The sequence below is a fragment of the Pelophylax lessonae genome, assembly GCF_965119305.1.
Source record: "Pelophylax lessonae genome assembly, chromosome: 2".
In the NCBI taxonomy this organism is placed as follows: domain Eukaryota; kingdom Metazoa; phylum Chordata; class Amphibia; order Anura; family Ranidae; genus Pelophylax; species Pelophylax lessonae.
Genome location: NC_138769.1, coordinates 664,361,908 through 664,389,565, shown reverse-complemented (window position 1 = coordinate 664,389,565; position 27,658 = coordinate 664,361,908). Strand labels below are relative to the sequence as shown.

The following is a 27,658-nucleotide window of genomic DNA, read 5'->3' as shown; positions in this document are numbered from 1 at the left end:
CTGAGTGCACAACTAATAGTCCCGTTGACAGCTTCTCCCACCTGAGCTGTGGATCTCTGCAGCTCCTCCAGAGTTACCATGGGCCTCTTGGCTGCTTCTCTGATTAATGCTCTCCTTGCCCAGCCAACAGTTTAGGTGGACGGCCAGGTCTTGGTAGGTTTGCAGTTGTGCCATACTGTTTCCATTTTTGAATGGATTAAACAGTGCTCCCCTAAAATGTTCAAAGCTTTTTTTTTTTAAACCTAACCCTGCTTTAAAGATCCCCACAACTTCATCCCTGACTGGTGTATTCTTTGGCCTTTATGATGCAGTTTGTTCACGAATGGTTCTCCAACATGAGGGCTTCACAGAACAGCTGTATTTATACTGAGGCTAAGTTACACACAGGCTGACTGTTTACTAACTTATGCGACTTCTGAAGGCAATTGGTTCCACTAGTTTTAGTTAGGGGCATCGGAGTAAAGGGGGCTGAAGACAAATTCACGCTACAAATTCAGTGGTTTGTAAAAAAAAAAAAAAAAAAAAAAAAAAATTTAAAGCATTTATCATTTTCCTTCCACTCCACAATTCTGTGCCACTTTGTGTTGGTCTATCACAAAATCCCAATAAAATACATTTTTAGTTGTAACCTGACATGTGGAAAATGAGAGGACATTAATACTTTAATAAGGCACTGTAAACCGGTGTCATTGTCCTACTTGTGTGATTGGCTCACTGATTTTCCCAGAAGTCTACACTAAGATACAAATCTAATTTTTGGCATCCCTGCAGCAAAAATTGAATCTTTGGCGAGAGACTTTCAAAGAAAAAAAATATATATCACATCCAAAAACGGGATGCAGACCCTGCAGGTGCAGCAGCTGATTGAGAATTATAAAGCCACTCCCATAAAAATTCATTCAGAACATGGACAGACAAACTGCTATTTCTTCAGAACAAAGCTAGGAATCTGCAACAAAGCTTGTAAAAATCCTTGTAACCCCAATGCTGACATGGCCTGCCTTACTGATCTAGTCCGACTAGCTTTTGTAAGCAACTAAGGCATTTAGGCTTATCCTGAACCTAAAACTTGCCTGAAGGTTTCCGTACGATGAAAACGTGGAGATAAAACCCTCCGCCTATCTCCTTCGGTGGTACCTTTACCACAACCTTCTGCTCCTCCAGGGAGGAAAGTAAGGCTGACTGCCTTTCCGTGCATCTTGGTAATTCGGTGATGAACATCTCCAAATCCCCCAAATGGACTGGAGGTGACCGCTTCCCACTGTGGGAGGAAGGTCCCCAATCTTCCTCCCACTGTGGTCAGCTCGTAATTGACTTTTTCTTGTTCTGTTCGGGAGGGCAAAAAATGGTTCCTCCCTCAGCCTCTGCCCCCAAGATTTCTTCTGCCCCTCGGTCCAGAAATTTTTTCTGAGGGCAAGACCTCCAAATTGTTCATTGCATCCACACTTGACAGGAAAATATTTTCCCGTCTGCCGTCTGGTCCAGGGTAGTTTCCAAGCCTGGCCCAAACATGTGGTCCCCTTTAAGAGGAATCCCTCAAAGTTTAACCTTGGACCCGCCATCACCCTGCCAATTCTTCAGCCAAAGAGCCCTCTTTGCTGAATTGGCCAGGGCTGAAGATCTAGCGGACAAGTGTACAGATTGTGCTGACGCATCCGCAATATAAGCCATGCCCCGTAGAAGCGTAGGAAAGGAAGCCTAGCCTGAATGGTCTGAGGTGCCACTGCCAGCCTCAATGTGCACCTTAATCTGGGTTAGCCAGTACTCCAGATTACAGGCACCCACCGTCATAGCCATGGTGGGTTTAAGATTCCCCAACAAGGAATCCCAGGTCTTTAAGGAGAGAATTCATTTAGCCAAGGGATCAGAAAGGGCCCATATCCTTGAGAGCTAGGTCTGTGCCTCGAGATCTGAGAGAAGGCCACAGTACAATTTTGGTGACTTGTTCTACACAGATGCATCTTCAGAAAAGGGAAATCTGTTTCAGGGCCCTAGAAAAGGTGCTCAGGATCCTGCAATTCGTTTTTTACTGCTTCCACCAGAACTTCATGTACCAGAAAGACCCTCCTTTTTGTTCACCAAGACCCTGGTACATCTGGTCATTAAGAGAAAGTTTTCTCCTAGATTCCCAAATTGGTGTGGATAGCTCCCAAAAGATCCCACACCTCTTCCAGGGTTAATTTTTACCTAGAAGCTCTAGTGAATTCACCATCCACCTCTTCTCCCTCTGACTCCCCCTGGGAGCCTGAAGGTGTACCATCACGCTCTTCACCCTCTAACAATCAGTGTGCCTCCACTAGTGGGGGTGGAGCAATCTCCTGCTGTGCTGACTGAAGGAACTGTTAAATTCTAAAATAAATCCTTAAACGATTAAGTGCTGGGAAGCTCCTTGACAGATGAAGTCATACCAGTACACTGCTCCGAATGCTCCCTAACTTGGCCTTCAACACACTCTTTACAAAGTGCCTTTGGAAGAGGATACTCGGAACTACACCATAGAGCTAGTGGGGGAAAGGTAACACCACCCCAGGGTTCTCCTTGCCTTGGAATGGCTGATGCTGGCTTTACGTGGAGCAGTCGCTGTGGCCTTTTGCCTCTGAGGAGCTTATTTTTAGCCTTTAAATTAATTGCCCATGGGAATACACTTTGCAGTGAGTTCGCATAGTTTATTTCTGTTCATTGATGCCAATATTTCTTCCCAGTCTAAGTCTTGGAGAGCAGCCCTCATCCTTGGAAAATTTGCTCTCCTAAAGTTAGTGTTTTTATATTTCCTGTATGCATTCGTTGTCTACAGCCAAAATCATATGGTCACTGCCACCCATGTTCTTTTATATGAATATTGGTAATAAGCTCTGCATGGTTTGAGATTACCAGGTCCGGCAGAGCATCATTTTTATTTCATTTCTAGTCGGGCCTCAAATTGCACCATAAAATTGTCTTGCCACTCAATGCCTGGGTAGATGAAATCCATTATTATCACTGTTATTGCACTTTAAAGCCAGCACCTAGCACTTCATACATGCAGAATGTGGTGATTGAGCATGCAATTTTTGAAGATACAAGCATATGGACCAATTTATGAAGGGCACATGTTTAAGTACTTATTCTTTATTTTACATAATTTGTTTTTTCCTCCCATTGTTTATTGCAAAATTAGTTTGCTTATTGCAAATGTATTTCATGAGTACACAAGTGGAAGTTTTTAAACAACCATGTAGCGCTCACACGTAAATGAAAGGTACAGTATCTTAAAGCAGCAGCCAGTGGCTTGGTTAATTCACATTGTTAAATTATATATTCCCATGCTTCAGATGTTAACCATTCTAAGTGTGGTAATATAAAACTAGTTCTATCATACATACATGACGAGGGTATTGAAGCCAAAGCTGGACTCTTTCAGCAAGGAAAACTGGTCATTGGGGGGCAGATGCTGTACTTCATCATCAGCTACATCAATGCAGTGAGGGACACCTTTTGCATAGACTCTCCACCTATAGATGGTACATTATAAAAAAAAAAAAAAAAAAAACACAAATACAATATTGTCACAATTGTATATGCTATTTTTTTAATTGAATGCCATTGAAAATTACTTTCCTTTTCAATCTGCAGCGATGTCATTTTCTGTAAAAATCTATGCAATATGGCTACCTGGAGGTGTTCCGTTTCCTACTTGTGTGATTGGCTCACTGATTTTCCCAGAAGTCTACACTAAGATACAAATCTAATTTTGGCGTCCCTGCAGCAAAAAATTGAATCTTTGGTGAGAGACTTTCAAAGAAAAAAAATATATATCACATCCAAAAACGGGATGCAGACCCTGCAGGTGCAGCAGCTGATTGAGAATTATAAAGCCACTCCCATAAAAATTAATTCAGAACATGGACAGACAAACTGCTATTTCTTCAGAACAAAGGTAGGAATCTGCAACAAAGCTTGTAAAAATCCTTGTAATGTACATTGATCACCTAGAGGAAAGTTCCCCCCCCCCAACAAAAGTAGAGTCATTCTAAGCGTCAAAAGCAAAAGAATTACAGTGATGTACTTAGTAGAATGATATGGATGTACATGCAAATCAAACATGACCCAATGTGACATCCATTTCACTCACTTGTGATTTTCTCTGGTCTGCTCCAATTCTAATTTTCTTTGTTGCTTGACAGCAGGATGAATATTCTCACTTAGAATAACGCCTGAAAAACAGAAGATTTATTTATTTAACATAGGACACCACCACAGGAATGTAAAAATACAAATGGAACAGCGCTTTTCACATAAGTATTTTTTTTTTTGCACTAGAAGAGTTACGTCTTTTCCATGAGTCTGACAGACACCTCAGAGACCTTGGCTCCTACCTTCTCAACAAACACCTCAACCATGTAGATTTAAACCTCCTGTCAGCCAGTGCCCTTCAGTTCTCCAAGAGTACCTCTGGCCAGCTGGTGAGATTGACATACCAACCTCCATTCTTCTGACAGTCTTATGTCCAGAACTTCTTCGGGTGGGCAACGGTGCTGTCCTGAAAGACTCCAGGAAAAGGTCACCGGTAAGAGTAACTTTTTTCCCCTAGTCTTTCAGGACAGCCACCTCAGAGGATAAGTACTTACCCCTAGGGTGGACAGCCGCTTTAAAGGCCTTTGCGCCCCAAATAGTCTGATCTTTAGCGAACAGGTCCAGCCTGAAGGATAGCCCTTAGAGAAGATCAGATCCATCCTGAATCTTTTATAAGCAACTGAGGTGTTGAAGGGTATTCGGTTCAGGACAAGCCTGAATGTTTACAGACGTTGAAAACATGGGAATAGAACCCCTCAGCAGCTATCCCCATCTGTGGTACTTTCTCCACGACCCCCTGTTCCTCCAGGGAGGAAAGCAAAGCCCATGCCTTTTCTGTGAATCTCAGTGATCCACATCCTGCGCGGAGGGAAGGGGGGCTTAAGGACACCCAGTAACCCCTCCTTACAATCCTCAAAAGTAACTGACTGGAGGTGACCGCTTCCTACTGTGGAAGGAAGGTCCCCAATCTTCCTCCCACCATGGTCAGCTCGTCATTGTTTTCTTAGGCTGTTCAGGAGGGCGAAAAAAAAAAAAAATACAAGGTCTGTCTGCCTTGTAATTGGAATCACATTAGTTATTCGCATAATCCCAGTGCAGGCGATAACCCCCATACAATTACAACCAGCTGATGCCCACATTAACCACAAACCAACTGGGAAGTGAAAATCCTAGATGCAGTAGACTTGCTTGACAACAGTGTTCACTTAGCGAAAGGCGAGTAATGAGGGCATTTTGTCTAGGCGCAAACCCAGACATTAACTGTGGCTTTCCAGTCTACTTCAGGACATTCCATATGTTCTCCTGAAACCACCCCTGCATTATTTTGGCATTGCGTTTCTGGGTTAGATTAGTTTTCCAATTCCTCTTACAACTGTTGAAACATAAGTATTACAATTTCAACAAGTTGTCCACCATAAGTCTTTAGACATAGCCACAGGAGGATCAAAACAAAATTATACAAACATGGATTCAAATCAGGGAGCTAGTTTGCTAGGTACGGTTGTGGGCAGGCCTACTGCACCTGTTCACGTGGCATAACATTCAAAGCATGCTCCTCAATGCATGGGACCAGACTGGGGTCATGTGAAAAGTCAAAGATTAAGGCATTACTTAAGTGGGGAGCCTTTACTGTGTGCAGTAATAAACGTGCAAGAGTTCCTCTGATAAGCAAATTGTCCAATACCACGACACACTACCTTGCATGTTGCATTAGGAGGGTTTTGTTGAGCCAACTTCACCAGTCCAGCGTGCCTCCTACCTCACTCCCAACAGAATGGGGTCCAGCTGAGCATCTAGCACAGATCTCATGATCTCACTAACTCGGTCCTTCCCCATAATACATGACCAGGACATAGACCTCCCCAACGCTAGTCTGCCCTCCGCTACTATGGAGATGGACTGGTAGGGAGGGAGGGAGCCATGACATTTACCCCCTCACTAGTGGAGGACCGGTCATCTTTTGCAGGTACCACACTTGACGGTTGCTGTACCTCGTTGCCTTAATTACTCATAGCAGCCACACTTCTAATGACCAGTTACTTCTTTGGTACTGGTGTTACTCCATACCCCTTTGAGGAATTACAGACCTAGATTCTTTACAATATGCCAGACCCAGCATGCATCCATTTGAATAACTTCAGGCCAGGCTTAAAATGGTTAATCTAATTTTACTGTAGAAAGGCATGGTGATACAATACAAACGTCTCAAGAAGAAAAAAAAAAAAAAAAAAAAAAAGTGGCCTAGGCATACCTCTGAGGCGAGTCCATATAGGCATCGTCCACGACTTGGATGCGGTCTGTGGCTCCTGGTATCTCCACTGCCCCCCTTAGCACTCACACGTGGGTCTACATACTCCACGTAGCTCCAGTCTTCATAGTTACTCTTTATATAGCAGGTAAGGTCACCAGTTTGAACTTTGGTTTTGAACATGTTTAATCTCTTCCTCAACCTGGGCCAGCCTCTGGATTCATTACACACATTTAAACCTACCTACACAGTCATCTGCAAACAGCTTGCCTTTTATCGGGTTCCTTCATATACTATCTGCCTGGCCATTGCCACAGATGTGTCACAACAAAAACCCAACCAAAAGCCGGGTCCCATCAGGTACCTTTTCCACTAGAAAGCACCAAATTCTACAATTCATTACCACAGGAAAGTAATTTAATAGTTCTTGCTCACTGTTTAATGACCGTAGTCCTATTCCAGAGATAATGGGCACTTACACTTCTGGGGTGGACAATCTTACACATGGACACTTCACTAATGTAGGAGAAGCTGAACTACAGTATGTTCTAGTGGGTCTGTTAGTTACACTAATGTATAAGAAAATAAACTAGACACCAAACACAATAAGCAGAATGCTGATGACACCTACCTCCCAAATATATGCATCTGATTTAGCTCATATTGGGTCTTCAAACTCATTGCAATTTCATTCTGCCCAATAATATGAAGGTCAGATTGCAAACGTAACGTTCACCTTGTCAGATGGAAAGGAGTTGATACATTTATCAAAATTGAAATGAAGGAAGTGACTGCCGATTAGAAGTCACTGCGATACCCCTTCAGCACACCCCTCAGGCCCACTGATTGGTTGTGCCATGTCTGCAAACGGCCTCTTCAGGGACCAGAAAAGATGGCTGCAGTGGCAGCTCATCAGCGCTCACTTACACAAAACATATGCAGCACCTACCAAACAAACGATGCATTATATAAACTATGTATTTACATAAAATTTAGTAGGTGCTGCATAGATGTGATTTTTTGGGAATTGATATTGATTGCCAGCTGCCCTGTATATTTTTCTTCATTGGCAGAGATTACATTTAGTTTTTGCTTACCAGTAAAATGAAGGAATGCCAAGAGTTATTCAAAAGAGCCAGTGACTGATACATAAGATATGCTTTCCCCTTTAACTCCATTTTGGAGGTTGCTTCTTGTAATCTTTTATGTAAACATTTTACAGTCTGTCCCATTAAAATGTACCAAATGCCTAAATGATTTATATAAAAATAAAAAAAAATAAAGTGTTACTCGCCTCTGAGATCTGCTGCAATTTAAAATGGTTCCATTCCTGCATGGGCATGTCCATGAGTGTCAGACATTGAGGCCAGAATTGCAACAGAAAATGCTGTAAACAGTGTGTAAACACATGGTGCAGGCAACCTTGCGTGTTAATAGAAAAGATAGCCCACCCCAGTGATCACTGTCCGGTGGCACTTTGCGTTGTGAAGTGAGCTGAATATCCTCACAGGGTGAGGCTTAGAGTGTAGTACATCACAGAGAATTAAATACAGAGCATATAAAAAAAAGAAAACCAAAAAAAAATCTTACCCTTCCCCTCTGGTATCTCCACTGTCATAAATTTCAATATCCACTGATAGAATGGAAATTGGTTGATCTGACCACCGGGACAAGTCACTCTGACATACTGGCAGAACCAGGCATCCAGAGGGAAATTTAAGTAGGGCTCCATGGACACGCGAACAAGCAGGAGCTCACCAAGATCTTTCTCGACATTTATATCAATTTCTGCCACCTGTTAAAAGAGTCATAAGAGAAGTCAGATCTGCCCATATCAACTACAACTCTTGCATCTTCATAAAAAGGAGAATCTAAGATAACTGCACATGACATGCTAGGCTAATGTGCAACAGTGGGCTCAGCATGCTTCTCCCTGCTCAACAAGGAAGGACCATTCGACCCTGCCAACAATTATCAGAAGTAAAAAGGGAACTATAGAAGCTCCAACCCTTTTGTACAGTAATAAAAAAGAAAAGAAAGCACAGAACTGAGTTTCTACCAGACTTGTATGGAAAATGAGGAAGGCTTCCAACTTCTCAAAATCTGAATTGTGTTAGGGCAGGGCAAATCTACCTCATTTGTGATAAGTGGACACAGCATATTCCACATCCTGAAATACTACATTTGGTCCTAGAGGACAGGAAGATCCCCCCCCCCCCCCTTGATGAATGTGCAGGCCTTGGTGGAAGTGCATTATTTTGCTTTTGTGATCTGTGTAGCACACCCCCTTAAGGGCCGTTGAACTGGGATCTCCCACCCTGCACAGCAGAGCACACCAAATTTTCAGTCACTTCAGAGTCAGGAAAAAAAAAAAAAAAAAAACAGTCCAGTACTTGGTTTCTGTTTTATTGCCGGTAAAACATGGGTATTATGGGATGCCCACTTGACTTCAAACTTCAGGGGCAGCTTTTTCTGTATACAGTCTATATACACTCCTCACCTTCTCCAGCACACTTGCAGAACTCCAGCTAGCGCACCATTTATGGATCTGACAAAAGCATTTAGGATTTAGAGCAATAGCCTGTTATAGGCAGGAACCCGAGGCCCCTTTAGTTGTGTAGCAAAATTCAGTGTCCAGCATACATCCCTGTAGCTACTGATCCCCAGCACCACCTGTTCTGGCACTGCCAGCCCACTTGGCTGCAGCTTCCCCTTTCACTAGCCCTTCTGGCCAACTTCTCCACAGTCCTCTCAGACTGATCACTCACCAGCCCACCCAGCTGACTTCTCAGTAGACCTCCAGGACATGCTGACTTACTCCTGCTGTGTTCATCCAGGAAGGGGTTCCTCAGTGTTGTGGAGAATCCTTGCAGTGCCCAAGCCCCAGGCCACCCCCAGATTAAAGAGGCACCCTCAAGGGCCACTGACAGCCTCCTCAGCACTCCATCTTCCCCCTGACTGCCCCTGCTGGCATGACTCCTGCCTATTTATGAGGGACCTACCCCTTTTAGCTTTTCTGGGGATTGGTTGGAGCCCTCAAATATGCCAAGCAGCTCCTCCTAGCCTCCGCCAACTAATTCTGGAAGCTTTTCTAAGGTTCCAGAAAGCAGGGAGGCACCAGAGAAACTGCTTGCTAAATTATCCAGCCTCCCTGAGTCACCCAGCCCTGACCCAGATTCAACCCAGGCCTGGCTCTCAGCCAAGCCAAATTTACCTACACTATAAACCTATGTACATCTAACACTAGAGGGTGCTACATCTGTCAATTTAGGTCTATAGACAGCCACCCATACAACTCATCTGATTGGAAGAGCGTCATGATTGCAACTACCCTCTTTCTCAATAGGCATTGCCATCAATATCTGCAAGCATTGTGATTTTTTTTTATATAGGTGGAAAAAGTCCTCATGTAGTCCTGTGAGGAAACAGTTTGTGTATGCTGGTCCCACTTCTCTGAAGTCTAAAGGAACGCATTCTAAACATGGTATGATATTAAAGTAAAATTATAGGCAAAATGTTTCTACATTTTGAATAGAGCAGGGTTATAACCTGTTAGTTTTTTTGCCATCTGTGTCCCATTGGAGATTTCCCTTCACTTCCTGTCTCATAGCCAAACCGGAAGAGGAAATTCCTGGGAATTGGGGACCCCAAGATCACTAGAACTGGTGTCCTCATTGGAAGATGTCCCCTCTTACTTTTCTGGGGACAACTTTTTACTTTTAATAATGGTAAACGGGACAAAGAGTGAATCTCGTTAATGGAGGCACAGACAGCAAAGAAAACTGACAAGCATTCTAATCTCTCTGCCTTAAAAAGACATAACATCCCAACCCATATTGTGCCTAGTCAAGGCTTGGGTCATCAGCACATTACTAGATTCTCCATATTGCAGCGATAATTACATGCAATCCCCAAAGCATCTGGTCTAATTTAATCACACTTACCAATCACTTCTGGTCATGGATTACTGGTCTTTGCCACATGCTTATTATGCTATGCACAAATTGTATTACATTAATAGCCTAACTCTGAACCATATCAAAAGACACTCACAGATCCAGGCAAGTAGTTGTTCCAGTGACGAGGCAGTTGGTGTTTGCCACTTTCTCCATTCACTCCCACAAGAACAATAAAGATATTATTATAGGTGCCAGCAGTCAGGTCTTTCCCTGTTGCTACTTTCAGGTTGTAGACTCCCATGGCTTGAGGAGATGACATGCCAGCTCTGTAAGACAAGAATCATCTTTAAGAATCTTACACCACTAGTGACCAGACCTATGACTTACAGTATCAATGGACCAGTCTGGTGCCTGAACGTTACTGCTGGTATGTCATTTTGCAACTGACGACATGTGAGAAATGCAAGCCCAACATTTTACCAGTTTATTTGGTTTCATTTTTCAAAAAAACCTTCGCTTTCTAGTAGCTGAAACTCTAGTACTGTCAGGGATGAAGGACCATGCACAGTAAACTTCACTGTTCACGTTGACACTTCATGAGCCCTGGACAGCCATAGGATGGCTATTGGGCTACATTTAATCTCTGATGGGAGTCAAAAAAAGATAGAGATATATATATATATATATATATATATATATATATATATATATATATATATATATATATAATCTCCTCAGGTCTGTTGTCATTTTGGGGAAAACCATTGTGCATGCCATTTATCAAGCGTTACATAAGTTTTTTTTTTTTTTTAAACCAATCCTTGTATCCCTCCTGTGGCCAACTAATACCACCCAGGACGCAATGGGTGCAACGATTGGATGGGTATATTTTTGCACTGCTTTTACATGAGCTCTAATGCTTGTATATGTTATAGTGTAAATTCTGAGGAAACCGCATTTAAGGCAATACGTATCGCGATAACTACATCAAGTAGCTATGACTGGTGCAAAGCATTCAATATAACACCTTTATATTTGTAGGATTTTAGATCATTTTAATATATTGATACTCAAATTACTATTTTATGGACTTAAAATGTGTAAAGTTCATATTTTACTGTGTTACATTTTCTTTGTTTGGCACCTAAAAATATAAACCCACCATTTCCTTTTTTGCAAGAATATATACAAGCAAGTGATGCCTTTGGTTCACCTAGTCCGCAGTACACATTTTTCCCACAGTTCATATGCATGATATTCATCTCTACAATATGACAACCTTAGCCATTACACATTCCAATTTGTTCTGGTTATGCAGCCAGACAGAACTACTTACCCACCCAAATACTACAGTTACAAGTTATGTGGTGGCTGTGGTAGCGTTTCTGCCCACAAGCTCTTAATGGTGTAACGGAGCCAACCAGGACAGGGGCTCTTGAAGGGGACTGCAGAGTAGCCTCTTGCCTACTACGGGCCCTGGCTTTTAAGGGATCATTACTCTTCGGATGACGTTTGCCTGGGTGACCCTTGGAGTGGTCCTGATTTGGATTCATGTCTCACTGAAAAACAGATTTGAGTCCATTATGCCCAAACCAGCAATGACTGCTTTAGACTGAGATTTAGAGCAGATGTGAAAATGATCAGCTAAAAACCAACCTGATACGGGGGGGGGGGGGGTCTCTTGCTATAATCCATTAAGGTGTTGGGTTTATTGTTAAGGTGTCTTCCCCGTTGTATGTCTCCTAGGTGTGCATTCCCATTGTTAATGGAGTCACCTATTTGTCTGTTCAATCACCTCTTATGAATGTGATTAATTCTGTGACCACTTTACTCTATTAAACCATTGTGGGACGTTAGGAGTTTAGGCTTATGAATGTGTAATGTACTCTGTATCCAGGGTTGTGGACTTCGTGCCAGACAGTCTGAGCTGGCGTGGAATCTCTGAATAATCAAAACATTGTCTGGGTGGGCACTGAGTCACCTGGGCTTGTAGCAGTTAGATAATGTAGTAATTTGATTGATGTCTATGTTGGCTGTTCCTTAGCTATGTTAATTATATTCCTGTTTGCAGTTTCCGATGTATAGGATAATGTGATCAGGCTAACTGCTCTTGTGTGCTTCATAAATCCTGTGAGTTTTCACTAAAGTTCCAGTATGCACCTAAGCTAGGCGTCATCTAGTATCTAGGGTGCAATATTCAGCTACAATACCCGGTTCCTAGTTCCAGACTGGAGGAAGAGATAATATATATATTCATATTCTTGACAGAAGTGCCTAAGGTGGGTGCTGGATGGTTCTGTCACAAATGGCATCCTCTTCACTCATCAAAAGTCTGACGTCTGGACAGTATCTGTCACTGCTAAAGCTGGGTATACAGTCCCTGCCCCCCCCTTCATTTAGCCAGTGGGTCGAATGAAAAAAAAAAAAAAAAGCTAAAGGATCCACACAATCTAGGTGGATGGAGGAATCCTCCCCACTGCACTATTGTATTCTTACATCAAGGCCTCTCCACTGTCAGAAAGCACTGATCAGCTCTACAGCTGATTGAATTATGGTTTCTGATAAACAAGGGCCACACACACTTTTGGCTGGTCCCTGCTGAACTTGCGGAATTCTGATCTGTGTTTATCTAGCTTAAGGTGTTCCAGCCTCCCCTCCAAAAATTAAGTCAGCAGCTACACATACTGTAGCTGCTGACTAATATTAGGACACTTACCTGTCCTGGAGTCCAGCGATGTTTCCATCGGCTGTCAGGTGCTGCCGCTAATGCCAGTGAGGGGACCCAGCAGTGAAGCCTTACGTCTTCACGGGCGGGGTCCCTAATGCGCATTCGGATTGGCTCGGCAGTGGGGGAGGAGGGGGCAAAACTTCGAGGGACAGCGCCACGGCCCTGTCTCCCGGAAGCGGGGGAACGGGTACCTGTCAAAAAACAAGTACCTGTTCCCCTCCTCCCCCCTGAAAGTTACCAAATGTGGCACCGGAGGGGGGGAGCAAATGAGCGAAGTTTCACTTTTGGGTGGAACTCCGCTTTAAGATGTAACTCATGGGAAAATAGTTTAAAGCTCCCTGATTTGCTCTGGAGCCTCACATTAACACAAGCCTGTAGGAACAAAAAACACTGCCTTCCTGTGCCACCAGTCAGGCATGACATAGGAGAGAAAGCAGTGCTGCAGCGGGGTGACTGGAGTCCCTCCATGGAAGTTGGACAAGGCTACAGTTGGGTCAGGAACACATTGGCAAAATTTAGATTTTCACCTAAATTGGAGTCCCAAGACACTATGCGGTGACCTCACCATGTAGCTTTTGGGGCAGGATATCACCCCACCAGCAATGCTACCAGCAGCAGTGCTACTGATGAACAAAGCAAAGCACTGGAACAAATTTTCTAGTGGTTGGCTTCAGCAGTGTTTCTCTCAACTCCGATCCTCAGGGCACACTAACAAATATCCTGGCCTGTTAGTGTGCCCTGAGGACCGGAGTTGAGAAACACTGGGCTGCAGGACATGGCCCAGATTTAAAGGACCCTGGGATTATATTGAAATCCTAGGATGGTTGGTGGTATGCATTCACCATCTACAGGTTAGAGGTCTAGTGCCAAAATTTCCAAAAACTTGCCAATATACATACTATCTTTGCAGAGGCATTTCAATTAAAGCATTAAATCTATAGTCACAGCACACACTTTAAAACATCAGCATTGTAACAATGAATAGTTCTATTTGACAATCCAATATAAAAATATACTTAGAAAAAAAAAAAATCTCACCTTAAGTGTGCTGCCTGTCTACTGGCCACCTTTTTCCACAACTTCCTGAATTCCCTACATGCTTTTCACATTCTCTGCCGTTTACTTTTCAATTTCTAAGGACTATATATCCTATGATACCCTGCTGCTTGCAAGCAGCAATTCCTGTACTGACTGCCTCCTAAAACTCCTCAGCACCTCTGTGGTTCAGAAGGAAGCTCTGAGAAATATCTGGCAGTTTCTAGGCCAGGTTCACACCTATGCATTTCAGTGCATTTTCAGTTTTGCAGAAAATGCACTGCAGTCCATTTAACATGTTTTTTTTATGGGTCACATTCACATCTGTGCATTTTCCACCAGTGCGGCTTTTGGAAAGGGTAAGGAACGTTTTTCCAACAGTAGGTTGCGTTTTTGGTTCCATCGCCTTCCAAGGAAACAGATGAAAAGCCTCAAAAATGCAGTGCTTGCTTTGATGCATTTGCTAATTTTTTCCCGCTTTTCTCCTGCAAAAAAAACCAAAGCATAAAAACCGCATTGAAAAACACATGAGAAAAAAAAAACTGCACCCAGAAACCGCATCAATCACAACCTGCATAGGTGTGAAAGGAAGTAAATGTGTCAGGATCTTCAAAAATCACTTTGATTAATAGGAGTAGGCTAGAAATAATTGAAATACAATTAACCACTTACGTTGCTGGACTATCGGTGGCCATACTAGGATGAGGTCCTGCTGAAGGCATCATCCTGGAACAGTTTAGAGCCGTCAGTTGGCCCTTTTGTAAAAGCAATTGGTGCGACTAACCAGCTGCTCGATTGCCATTACAAGCAGCACAAAAGGGGACGGGACGTCCCCCCCCCCCCCTTCTGCCCTCTATGGCTGCCCCATCCAAGACCCGAGCAACCAGCCGGAGCATCCGCTGGCTGGCCAGGCAGCCAAGCAAAGCAGTGACCCGCTGTTTATAACCCAGAAGCGATGACATGACAACTTTGTTTACTTGGAAATCATTGGCACCATTTTTATGTAGCACTACTCCCTTGGGAGCTGCTGATTACGGGTTCCCCTGGGTTACCATTAGCAACACCATGACAGTTTGACATTTTCCCAAGTGTTTTAGCTCAGTCAGGAAACAGTCCAGTAGCTTTGGTTTTTGGGTTTTTATTGGGAACTTTGATAGGAAAAGGGAATGCGTGGGATACTCCCAACTTTTACACAATATGCACAATAGGCTGGGGCGGCTTGGAAATGCTGAGTAGCACTAACGCTAGTCATGGCTAGGCCACTGCTTCAGTTTGTCACAAGCTGTGACGCAGGACTGAATTAACTTTGAGGTAATCTGTACTGCAGAACAACTTCAGGGCCCTTCCCGGCACCCCCTTTTTGTTTCTAATCTTCATGGTCAACTACACAGCACCCCCTTTACTGATACACTCCGTGTTAGCTAGTTCCTTGATCCCCTGACTTCTCTGGAGTGGTCCCCTCTCCTGGTACTCACGATACTGTTTTCCCCAAGATTCTGCCAGCAGCTCCACTTGTCAGCACTCTGGATTCTCTTCAGCTCAGCTCCCCACCAGGTTCAATAGGCCGACTGCCTGAATCACCTTCCTCCCACATGCAGGAGGAGAGACCAGCCATCTGCCTCCTCCTGGGACTTTGCTTTCCGCCAAAGACACCCTGTCACATGCTCCCTCCGGATTTCTAGCCAATTCCAGGATGCATTGCAGCAATGCCCACCCACCGAGACAGACAAACCCTGGTGTGCTACTGGTTAGGTTTCATCCACAGTCCAACAAGCTCCCTTATTGGATATACAGTGGGGAGATTCCCTTAGACCTAATAAATCACACCTGGAAACATGTGACAGGCTAAACAACAGATCAGGCTCTCGTGATAAGCAGAAAAAAGCCACCAAATGGTTTTTTCCTAGCACCTACCTAGGAGAGTGCTAGGTTTAAAAAAGTCTAAAGCAATCAAAAATACCAATCTTGGGGTTTTGAATGCTTTTAAGTGCCGACTTATCTTATAGACCCCAGATCTCTCCATAAAGAGTACTTGTAGCATGCCTATTGCTGTTACAAGGATGTTTACATTCATTGTGACAGCAATAAAAGTGAAACCAGAGCAGAAAAAAAAAAAAAAAAATTACAGTTAAAAGTGCCCCCTGTCCTCCCGTGCTGGCAAATGCGTGCTATGGTCCTGCGTGCAAACTGATTGTCCCACACATGAGGCATCACCACGAACGTCAGATCATGGACAGTAATTCCAGAATCAGACCTCCTCTATAAATCTAAAGTGGTAACCTGTAAAGGCTTTTAAAGCATCCCCTATGGATAGTAAAATTTAGGTTTGTCACTGTTGCACAGAACGTGCCCAATTTTAAAGCCTGACAGGTTTGTCAGTCAATAATTAAAAAAAAAAAAAATAAATTGGGTTATGCATGGTGTGTGTTTTACATTAAAGAAAAAGAAAAAGGTTAACTGGTAAAGTCTTTTCCAGGAGTCTCAGGACAGCCACCTCTGAGACCTTGGCTCCTCCCTTCACAGAAAGCAACGCCTTAGCTTCAAGATTTAAGCCCCTCCTGCCCCACTGGACCCTCAGTCTTTCAAGAGTACCTCTGGCCAGCTGGGGAGACCAGAACATTTCACACTAAATTTTAATCCTCCTGACTGTTCCCCCTACCAGGGACTTTTTGCAAACGCTTTTTCAGGTGGACACCGGTGCCATCCTGAAAACGGTAGGTTACCGTTAAAGTGTAACTCTTATTTTCACTAATTGTCTTTCAGGACAGTCACCTCCAAGAGGATAAATGAGCACTTAACCTTAGGGTGGGACCACCGCTTACAGGACCTTTCTCCCAAATGCCTGATCCTTAGCGGATAACGGTCCATCCTGTAGTGCCTGACAAAGGTGCTAAGACTGGGCCGATTTGCTGTCTGACAGATCTGCTCTGGCGTAACCTCAGCCCTCTATCTGAAAAGTCGCCATAGCCCCGTTGGAGTGAGCCCTAAACTCCTCCAGGGCCTCCCTCCCACTTATGTAGCCTTGACTAATAGCTGATTCAAGACATCTTGCTATTGAACGTTTAGAGGCTTTAACCCCTGAAAACAAATAGGAATCAGACTTCCTAAATTCCTTCGTGCTATCTAAATACTGTAGGACACCTTTTATATCCACTTAAAGTTACGTTCCTGTTCACCAACAGGATTAGAATAGAAAGATGGCCAAATAATTTCTTGGCCTCTGAAACTTTGAGGCCACCTTCAGCAAAAAGGCTGATCAGTCTAAAAAAATTACCCGGTCTGGAATATTTGTAGAAAGGGGCGCCTCAATGTCCTGCTGAAGAAATCGGCCCCTTGATTCAACTCCCCCCCCCCCTTTAAAATGCACCAATGAGGGGGAAGAGAACACTGGTCTCGACCCACCCGAGGATTCCTTCCATCTGGACCCACAGAGCTGCAAGGAATGGAAGTGGAGACCCGTCCACTGTACCTCAGGTCACCCTAGGAAAAGTTGTATACAGAGAACCAAATTATATATATATATATATATATATATATATATAATCTTTTTTGAAAGATAACCAATCAAAAACACGCAATTCTAAAACTCCCAAAAACCAAGCGGACGTCACACTACACAGAAACAGGCCACACACGCATCCCCAGCACTCAGCCTAAGCAGCTCAAATAGGTTCAAGGCAGTCTGGCCTGGGAGCATAAAGTTGAGGGTTCCAAGTCAGGACAAATCCCTTATACAGTCTAACAGAATACCTCTGGCTTAGGAAGACTGCTTGCAGGCACCAAGTAACTATAATCAGTGAGCCAACGCTGTAAGACTCAATTTGGTACTGGTACCAGTCCCAGAACTGAGACTCCAAGTGCCCATGGGCATATACTACAGCCCACAAAGCCCATATAGGAAATGTTGGCAAATCTGGGAAGCCCTCTGGATAGTTTTAAGGCCAACCAGTCTGTAGTTGTATGCAGCCAAAGTTCTTAGGGGATCGGCAAGATTTATCGCCAGCACCTGACACAGTAAACGGTAATACGGTAGATTAAACATATGCATAGGGGATGGAGTTCTAAGCGTGCCTGGAGGCTCTCACCACTGACACCAGACATAGGCCTCCTTCTCCCCCCTATGTATCGATAGAAAGTGAAGGTAGTTTGTATAGCGGGCTGAAGGCTTTTCCTGGTCTGGCGCTGCTCATAGGGGTACTGAGCTATGGGGGGGGGGGGGGAATAGGTCAAAGGGGGAGGGCCTGAAACTGAAGGAAAAGGCCTTTCCTGGTTCTACTACCAGGCCTTGAGGGATTTAGAGGCTTCAAGTTCAAAAAAAGAGCCTGGACTTCCCTAAAGGTTTCCGCACCCCAAAATTGTGGAAGTAGAAACCTCTGCCAGCACACTACTACGGCCCTCTGTTCCTCCAACGCCCCCCCCCCCCGCCCAAAAGTGGAGGGGTAAGACCGTCTGGTTTATTTTTATTTAAAATTATTAATTTTCAATTTTAATTTTATTTCCCCTCAGGTTCATTCCATAGTTTTTTTTTTTTTATATATTTTTTATATTTTCCCTTTCAGTATATTTTTTGGGTTTTAGGGAGAAATTTGTCAAATTGTTATATTCATTTGTTCTAATAAATTATTAATTTTGAATATATTATAGGTCCAATGTGCATGTTAAGTTACATGCACACAGATACGAGTGTGGACCTTTTTAATTTACCATTGTTCTTAAGATTTTAGCAATATTTAAGTGTAGATGTTAAAGATTAGATTATAGGCTACAGCTTGTTGTATTAATATAAAAGTTTTCTAGGAGGTGTTCTATTAAATACTTTTTATGGATAGCATAGACTCCAGTCTATGGATACAGGAAGTACACCCAACAGGATATTAGGATTAGATCATGTGACCTCCAGTGCAAGGCTATAAAGATTTACTGAGGTGGAAGTTTGTCTTTGATAACACCCACTGGGAGGGGTGAAATACGTCAACATAAGTTCCGGCCCTTCAGCAAATATCACTTCTGGTCTAAGTGGAAGGCACACAGAAGAGATTTGGAATGCACGCCGCTGTGCTGAATACCGGTACGGTTCACAAACCTTACATTGCCTCCATCTCTAACCAGCATTATGAAAAACGTTTACATTATCTGCTCTATTGTAAGTGGAATTCTTATATTTTAAACAAAACTAAGAACGTACTACACTATTGGAGTGTTTTCCATATTCTGAGTGATGGTCATTGGAAGACTACAGGAAGTATCATCCCTGTTCTTACCAGCCCAAGCTCATTAGACCCCTATGCAGTATTGCTAAGGGGTCCACATTGTTAAGTAGATTCACATTGGGGTGTGGAACACAGCCACATTGCATGAAAGTCACGGATTGGCCCAAATTTCCTGAATTAGGAGCACTTTTCACAGACTCACTGGATACATGCTTGTTTTTTTTGGACGTTTTTTCTCTTGTTTTGGGAATTCATTACTACAATTTTTGCTCATATTAGATGTATGGGACTATGGACTCACTTTGTTCGGTGATAGATTTCACTCATTGATTTTTTTTTTTATTTTTTCCATCCAATATCTATTTGTGTTTAATAGTACACATATATACATTACACAAAGTATGGTGTTGCTCAGGGATATATGTGCATAGTAGTAATCTATCTATAGCTAACTCATTTGTTTATTTCACTGGTTTTGCGCTGTGGTAATGGTTATTTGATGAAAAACTCTGCTGCGCTGGCGGAGGGCTAGCCTGGGGCTGTGGGATCTGAAAACCGTGTTTAAAATGGACTGAAAGGTGCTAGAAAGCCCTTTTTAAAACCTTTGTCTCACTGTATGGTCCAGACTGCTCTATACTAGCCAATAACCGGTGCAATCCTACTACATCAGTATGGTGGTTTTGACCTGCTGTTCCCAACCTTGGCTGGTTCATCCCCCTTAGAACAACCTGGGGCCCCAGTCTCCCCCAAGGGGCACCATATTGATGCCAAATTTAGTATAGACAACCAAGCAACATGGCTCGGTGCAGACCAGTCCCCAGCCTTAACTGATGCCGTCAGGTTACAGCACAGAGAATTAGTCCCTCAAGAGGGTCATGGGTGCCTTTCCCTCTGGCCCGCTCCTGTGCAGTGAATAGAGGAAAGGATTGCGACTTTTTAGATGGAGGTGGAAACCAGAACGCTGGGAAATATGCACAAGGAAAACATTTTATTGCTATACACCAGCAATTAAGTACAACATAAGAAATGTCAATTCATGTATAATCAAACACAATCAAAACACTTGGATCAGTCTGATATTATGTATATATCAAGAGTATAGGGACTAATGGCTCTCCGTATAGGCCACACAGTGCATAATTATTCCATTGTTGCCATATTATAAATAGTCTGCAGGGTACACCATGGCAATGAATGCTGAATCATCAACTTGCTGCAGCAGTCATGGACCTAGTTGGTATTGTGTATCTAAAAATACAATAAAATGTACAGACGGTAAGTAAGCGTTAAAAAAGATTGGGAAAAAATGATTGGGTAGCGATGGAGTCCTGTATGGTTGAAAAATGACATCCTTGTAGCTCTATGCGTTTCATGGTTTAATACCACTCTTCAGGAGCGGATGCCAAAAACGCTGTTAAAAAAAAAAGGGTATAAAATGTTCCAATAATCCATTGGTCAACTAAAATCACATACATTCAAATTAAAGGGAGGAAATTGTTGTCCAACCCTATTGTTACTTACAAGGTGACTAATTGGCAATGTGCGGTCCTGTGGACGCAGGGCATTGCATATGCCTCCCCTGGGAGCTGTGGTGGTAATCCCCACAGTCCTGCAAAATGCACCGATGCTGTGTGTCACCGGGAGTGACCCTAGAACCAACCACCACCAGAGTCCTAAAACCACCTAACCCTCCAACCACCAAGAGGGTTCCACACCCGTGGAGCCATCGGGTAATACGGAAAGTGAACACCCACCCCAGGGTTCCTCTCACCTTTGAGTGGTTGGTGCTAGCATTGCCAGAAGCAGTCTAAGCCACCTCTGCTCGGACAGCTCCCGCTGGGGATTGTGGTGGTCTCGCCTTTCTGAGCTGCTCACTGACCCCTCCAGGGTTACAGGCTCACACCAGCCAGTGCCTGGCCCTCTCCCATAGACCGCAGCTGGAACCAGAATCCGCGGCCCTGGCGGAAGTGCACGCCCCCACCGGATGTGCAGTCACCACACCCTCTGGCCCAGCCTCAAGCTCCATGCCCTCTGGCCACACAACGTGGGGAGGAACGGTGCACCTCCAGCAACACCCCCCCTGGACAGAATGAGTGGGCCCCCAAAGCTTCTCCCACCCTCAGGAGAATGTAGGGTGGCTAAGCAGCAGACCTGCAGGTACCTTCCCCAAGGCCCAGGGTTCCACCAAAAAAAAATAGAGACAGGAGGAGGTACCTCAGCTTCTCCCCACAGTGAAAACCAGCTTCAACCTCCCCAGCTGATCAACCCTGGTTCCCAGCAATGTCTCCCCATCAGTGGAAACACCAAACTGATGGTCCAGTGGGGTAGGAGGGGCCTAAATATTGAAGCCAAGACTGTTTCCTGTGAAAGGAGGAGCCAAGGTCCCAGAGGTGGCTGTCCTAAAAGACGATTAGGGAAAAAATATAATGTTTGGGGGGGGGGGGGTTTCCAAGTAATTTTTAGCAAAAAATACTGATTGTTACAGAAAAGGCCTGGAAGCAATTGATAGGCCAAAGTCATGGGTGTGCGCAGTCTATTGCATTAGGGTGTGCACCCGAAGCTCAGTTGTGTCAGACAGTGAGTGAATAGGAAGTGCTCTGTGCTGAGCAGCTTCCTATTCATTCACAAACTGAAGCGTAGTTAAAGCGTTACTAAACCCACAACAGTAAAATCAGTGTTAATGCAGTAAAGCATGCTTCCTACACTTACTGGTGGAACCTAAGGGGTTAATCATTTGAATGGTGTATGACTGTTTAATCCTGTCTTCTCCGATCCTCCCTTTCTACTGTCTCCAAAAAATAACTTGATATTTACAGAGCCAGGGGAAGGCTGCACATGCAGTTTGGTGTGTATTGCTAGAGTTTTTTTTCCTTGGGAGAATGCATGTAATCAGCACAGGGCTAATCTTCACTGTCCAGACATTTTGAGACAGCATCAGGGGAGAATGAAAACTCCTACAAGCTTTACAAGGAACTGATACAAGGCACAAGACTGCTATATACTGCTGATGAGAAAAGGCATCAGTTTATATTTACTAAAATATTTGCATTTCCATGTTCTGTGGGAGACCAGATATAGTGAGTGCAGGTTCTGGGTTTAGTAACACTAACACTTTGGAAGTAAAATATAGTTTGATAGGCTTCAGCTATGAACAGTAGCCACAAGAGAGGAGAGGAGGGAAGCCAGCAGCACTGTGGTGGGCAGTACACAGGGGGGAGGGGAGAAGAGACTGGGCAGTAGGGGAAAAATTGTCACCGCATTCGGGTGTGCCCAGGCACACCTCCCCCCCCCCCCCCTGCACACCTTATGGCCAAAAGCTGTAGTAGTGGACATCAAATCAAGCAGCAGAAAGCTGTAAAGATTCCAAAATAGTGGCAGTTGGGAGCTATGCAAAGATTGTGTGGTTCTTAAATGTTTAGGAACAAACTTTTTTTTTTTTTTTTTTATGCGCAGCATTTAAGGAATCGCACAGCTGTGTGATGTAGATGTATGGGAAGCAATGCAAGAAAGCATTTCATCATCAGGACTAAAAATAGGACTTCACCTCACTGTGTATTGTGTTGCACCTCCATTGTACTTTGTGGGGTGTAAAGAGTTTGAGGAACCTGCAATATGAAGTTGATCGGAGTAATCTCCAGCACTGATCCTGGGAGAAGTGACATTTTTGTCCCCCACGGAATATAAGCGTTGACCTCATACACTAGATTGTCAAAAGTATTGGGACACCTGCCTTTACATGCACATTAACTTTAATGGCATCCCAGTCTTAGTCCGTAGGGTTCAATATTGAGTTGGCCCACCCTTTGAAGCTTCAGCTCTTATGGGAAGGCTGTCCACAAGGTTTAGGAGTGTGTCTATGGATATGTTTGATCATTCTTCCAGAAGCACATTTAAGAGGTCAGGCACTGATGTTGGACGAGAAGTCCTGGATTGCAGTCTCTGCTCCAATTGATCCCAAAATAATTCAATCTGGTTAAGCTCAATACTCTTCCACCCCAAACTCACTCATCCATGTTTCAATGGCTGCAACATATGGTAAAGCCACATAGGGCCATGTAAAGAGAACATTGGATTTGCAGCCTGTATGCTACAGTTTTGTTGGCAGTCTTAAAAGTTATAACTAAAGGCAAAACATTTTAAGATTTGGATAGCGTGGAGATGATTAGAACACCTCGCAGTCTTTATTATTGTCGGTGTCCCCATTAGGGAGATTCACCTTATTTCTCCCATTTACCATCATGGAAAGTGATAGTAAAAGAAAAGCCACAATTTTGGGCTGTCCCCAGAAAAAGTAATAGAGGGGACGCTTTCAATTGGGACACTAGTTCTGGTGAACAGAGGGATAGTTGCTAGCAGTAATCATTGTGATCTGCACACCCCCCCCCCCCCCCATGTCAGAAAACAATGCTGCAGGAGGGATTCCCCATCAATACTGAATGCGTTGATGGGGAAATTGAGCAATTTCCTTGCCTTCCAAAGTGAAATCTTCTAGGTGCTGCTTAAATTTCAATGCCTAGGTCTATCAACCATTTAACACAGCATATGGTGGTGGTTCCACTCAAAAGGGAACCATTAAAAAATACTGAACTACTGTCAGTATGAATATACAGCCTGGAGCAAGTATACACATGGCATTGTATGCTACAGTTTAACTGGCAGTCTTGTTTGATTCCAATGCTTAAGTATATCACTGATTTAATTACACTTATAGGGGTGGCTCCACTCAATGGTATAATAATTTATATTAAAAAAAAAAAAAAAAAAAAAAAAAAAAATTATATATACACATTTTTTTTTTTTTTTTATTTAAATATTTTTTTTTCCCCCACAGCAGTTAAATCTTTACACATGGTTATTCTCAAACACACCGAATAGTAAAAAAAATTCTAACAAACACATTTAAACCAGCCAAGTACATCAAACATTCTGGTAGCCAAGCAAACCATGCTTATTGGCCTTGTCAGGTCTGATTCCTTACCTAGCAGCAGAATGTAGAGGAAAGTGTGTACGGGGAACCAAAGAGCCCATATAGATATATATAGGGTGTGGTAGAGGGGTGTAGCCACATAACCACATCCAATCTATTTGCCACTGAGAGATTTAAAGAGATAGTAATCCCAAAAGCAAAAATGCTAATTATTGCAGCGTACCATTTCTAAGATGTGATGCATTAGTTTTTTTTCTTTGTTTTTTAGGCTTTATTCCTTTTTTTTTTTTTTTTTACCTGAATTATTGACCAATAGATCTTTTTTTTTTTTTTTTTTTTTCAATTTCCCTAAACAGACCAAGCTGTCTGGCAAAATGGCAGTTAAAGGGTTGAGACAAACTATTTACCACTGGGGGGTCCTACGATGATCAGTTTTTATTCATTTATGTAAAATCTTTATCCCAAAAGGCAAAACAAAAACTGTTGCTGTAATGGCTTATGAGGTGTTAACTGGAGTTTGGCTTTAATTTACAAGTCAAATCCATCTGACGCTGCTAGTCTAAAGTGGGGTACACACTATAAGAAAATCAGGCGAACGATCGTCCAATTTTGTAAATAAAAAATCAGCGCTTAGGATATTTTAGATTCCTATTATAACTGGCTGCAGCCTACCTCTAAAACTATAATCCTGGGATTTATAGTAAAGTGAAAAGGTGAGAGGGAGGTATGTGGCGCTGCCTATAAGGCCCGTACACACGTACCGATCGTCGGCATACAAACGTCGGTGGACGAAGGATCTGCCGATTGTACGCGTGTTAGTATGGTGCCTCCAACAGATGTCTGCGCACAATCCGCGGACAAAAGTCTTTCTTGCAAACATGAAAATATTTGTATGCCGACACCAGAACGGACGATTGTTCGCCTGTCAGTACACAATTCGGCCGACAGACCGCAGATTTGCAAGACTGGGCATGCTCAGAAAATAGAAAACACAGGGAAAGTTAACCATTACATGACATCACTTCTGCAGTCGGCGGACAAAATTCTTGTGCTGTCCTTGTGCTGTCTTTGCACTTTTCAGCAGACACCGACATCCCGGGGAGAAAAGAGGAACATTTGTAAGCCGACCATCGGTACGTGTGTACGGGGCTTTAGCTTCCTGATTGGTTAAGATAAAAAGTGCTGTAGTGCAAATAAATAGTATGTGACCTTGTGAAATTAATAATTGATATTAGGATTGAAAAATTAGGTGAATAAATAAAGTGATGCGTACATATATCTGAAAATATGAATGTGTGAAATATCAATTTTGGGATAGAAAGGTGAGTAACCGTGAATCTGTGTAATGATGAGAAATATAGAATTATATAAAAAAAGGTCAATTAATATTGGTGAAAATAAAGAAAATTAAAATATGGTGAAAAAAAATCCACTATGTATACGTCTTAAAAGGTGTAAAACCAACAGGATGCTAATTACAAACCGGCTAAGAGATACTCAATATATAAAATTGTATAAAATTGTAAACTTATAAAACAGCAGGGAATCCCACATAAAACCTGGGGTAAATGCAAGAATAAATATCAAAAAACACTTTCAATCAATGGAATAAAAGGTTTTCACTGGATATAAAAAGTCCCACAATAAGTGTCCAATAACTTATATTCCACAGAGCATGAATATGGCAATCATAAATAACTCTGGTGTAGAGAGAGACAATTTCCCAACAAGGTGACTTCAGTGCAGGTGTTCCAGTAATTCCTTAAGGGTGCTGGCTATGGTGATCACTCTGTGCTCCCCATGTCCCCTGTGCCGCACTCACCAGAAATGATTACCCCTACAGGGGTGACAAGCCTTGGGTATAGTATCGCCTCTGATGCCTCCGAATCCTGTAAGGATTTCCTGGCCGATCCTCTTTACCCTGTGCGCTGTCCTATAGCCTGCCCGAGTCCACTCTCACTGTACACTGCATATATGCTCCGTAGATGTATATGGGGAAGAAAGGGCCTCACATAGAGTAGTATTGTCTGATAGATTTATTTCAATTCAAAGAATAATACTCACAAGGTGATTATCCATTGTGAGTATTATTCTTTGAATTGAAATAAATCTATCAGACAATACTACTCTATGTGAGGCCCTTTCTTCCCCATATACATCTACGGAGCATATATGCAGTGTACAGTGAGAGTGGACTCGGGCAGGCTATAGGACAGCGCACAGGGTAAAGAGGATCGGCCAGGAAATCCTTACAGGATTCGGAGGCATCAGAGGCGATACTATACCCAAGGCTTGTCACCCCTGTAGGGGTAATCATTTCTGGTGAGTGCGGCACAGGGGACATGGGGAGCACAGAGTGATCACCATAGCCAGCACCCTTAAGGAATTACTGGAACACCTGCACTGAAGTCACCTTGTTGGGAAATTGTCTCTCTCTACACCAGAGTTATTTATGATTGCCATATTCATGCTCTGTGGAATATAAGTTATTGGACACTTAGGGCCTGATTCATAGTACGGCGAATTGGCGTTTCGGCGTGATTTTGCGAAGCGGCGATTATTTAAGTCTGAAATTGGCATTCAAAGAACGGCGGGCGGAAAATAGCGCCTAGTGTGAGATTCATTAAGATGCAATATGGTCAGAGCGCGACTTAAAACCACGCCAGCTAAAAGCTCGACTAAAGTTTAGCCAAATTTTCCCCTGTACCCCCAAAAATCCCAAATCACTGTGGAAGGTGTGGAAGTCAATTTGGAGATGACTTGCGTTTAAAAAATCTCAAAAACTGACTTAGAAAGAGAGATATCTGCGAAAGTGTGGAAAGGTTAAACAGCTCCTCCAGCCGCGAGCTGCGAACTCGCGAATGTGCGCATGCGCAACGCCAAATTGGCTCAAAAAATTTCGCCAGCGCGATTTTGGGTCAATTTTTTTTTGAATACCGCTTGCAAATCCGCTGTCTCGCCCATAGAAAATGGCAAAAACCGGCGGAATTGGAAAAACATGCACACTTCCAACAAGGGATCCTTTAGTAAACACCATCACATTCCATACACCTTTCCTGCTAACTCCGAAATCATAGCAGTCAAATCTACAGTGTTTATATAGAACCTCCACATTCTCTGAAAAAACCCACAAAATATTACATTGGGGAATTGGTCGTCAGATAGAAAAAAAATAGATGTAAAACATATTTCAAAGAAAGATTATTAGCATTTCACACATATCAAGGAAATGTCACAATTTTGACAATATTTTATGTGTTTCCAAAGAATGTTTTTAGAAATATATTGCAAATACTACCTTTTCTTCCATATGGGTATGGCCAAGTGTTACCATTTTACTACACATTTAACTGAAGGTATATATATATATATATCCCTTATACTTGGCTAATTAGCAAAGTATGCCCAACAAACAAATAGAGCTTTAGCTCACAATATTGCTACATATTGACTTTATGTGGCATCTTTTGTATTTTGTTCATGTCTTTAGATTAAAAGTTTGCTGATACACATGCCTTTTTCAAACATGAACAAAATTAATGATGTCAACATTTGGAG

At 43.0% G+C, this 27,658-nt stretch overlaps 1 protein-coding gene across 1 annotated transcript in view; it reads right to left on the bottom strand.

Annotated features, from left to right (window-relative positions):
• Positions 1–27,658, bottom strand: part of LOC309548239 (hydroperoxide isomerase ALOXE3-like) — a gene marked incomplete at both ends in the record, with an annotated part of 70,052 nt that overhangs the window by 10,611 nt on the left and 31,783 nt on the right. Inside the window, 5 exons of the mRNA XM_082248190.1 lie at positions 3,363–3,491; positions 4,112–4,193; positions 7,892–8,096; positions 10,355–10,526; positions 14,286–14,448. Of these exons, the coding sequence (XP_082104316.1) occupies positions 3,363–3,491; positions 4,112–4,193; positions 7,892–8,096; positions 10,355–10,526; positions 14,286–14,448 (751 nt within the window). The remainder of the gene's footprint in view (positions 1–3,362; positions 3,492–4,111; positions 4,194–7,891; positions 8,097–10,354; positions 10,527–14,285; positions 14,449–27,658) is intronic.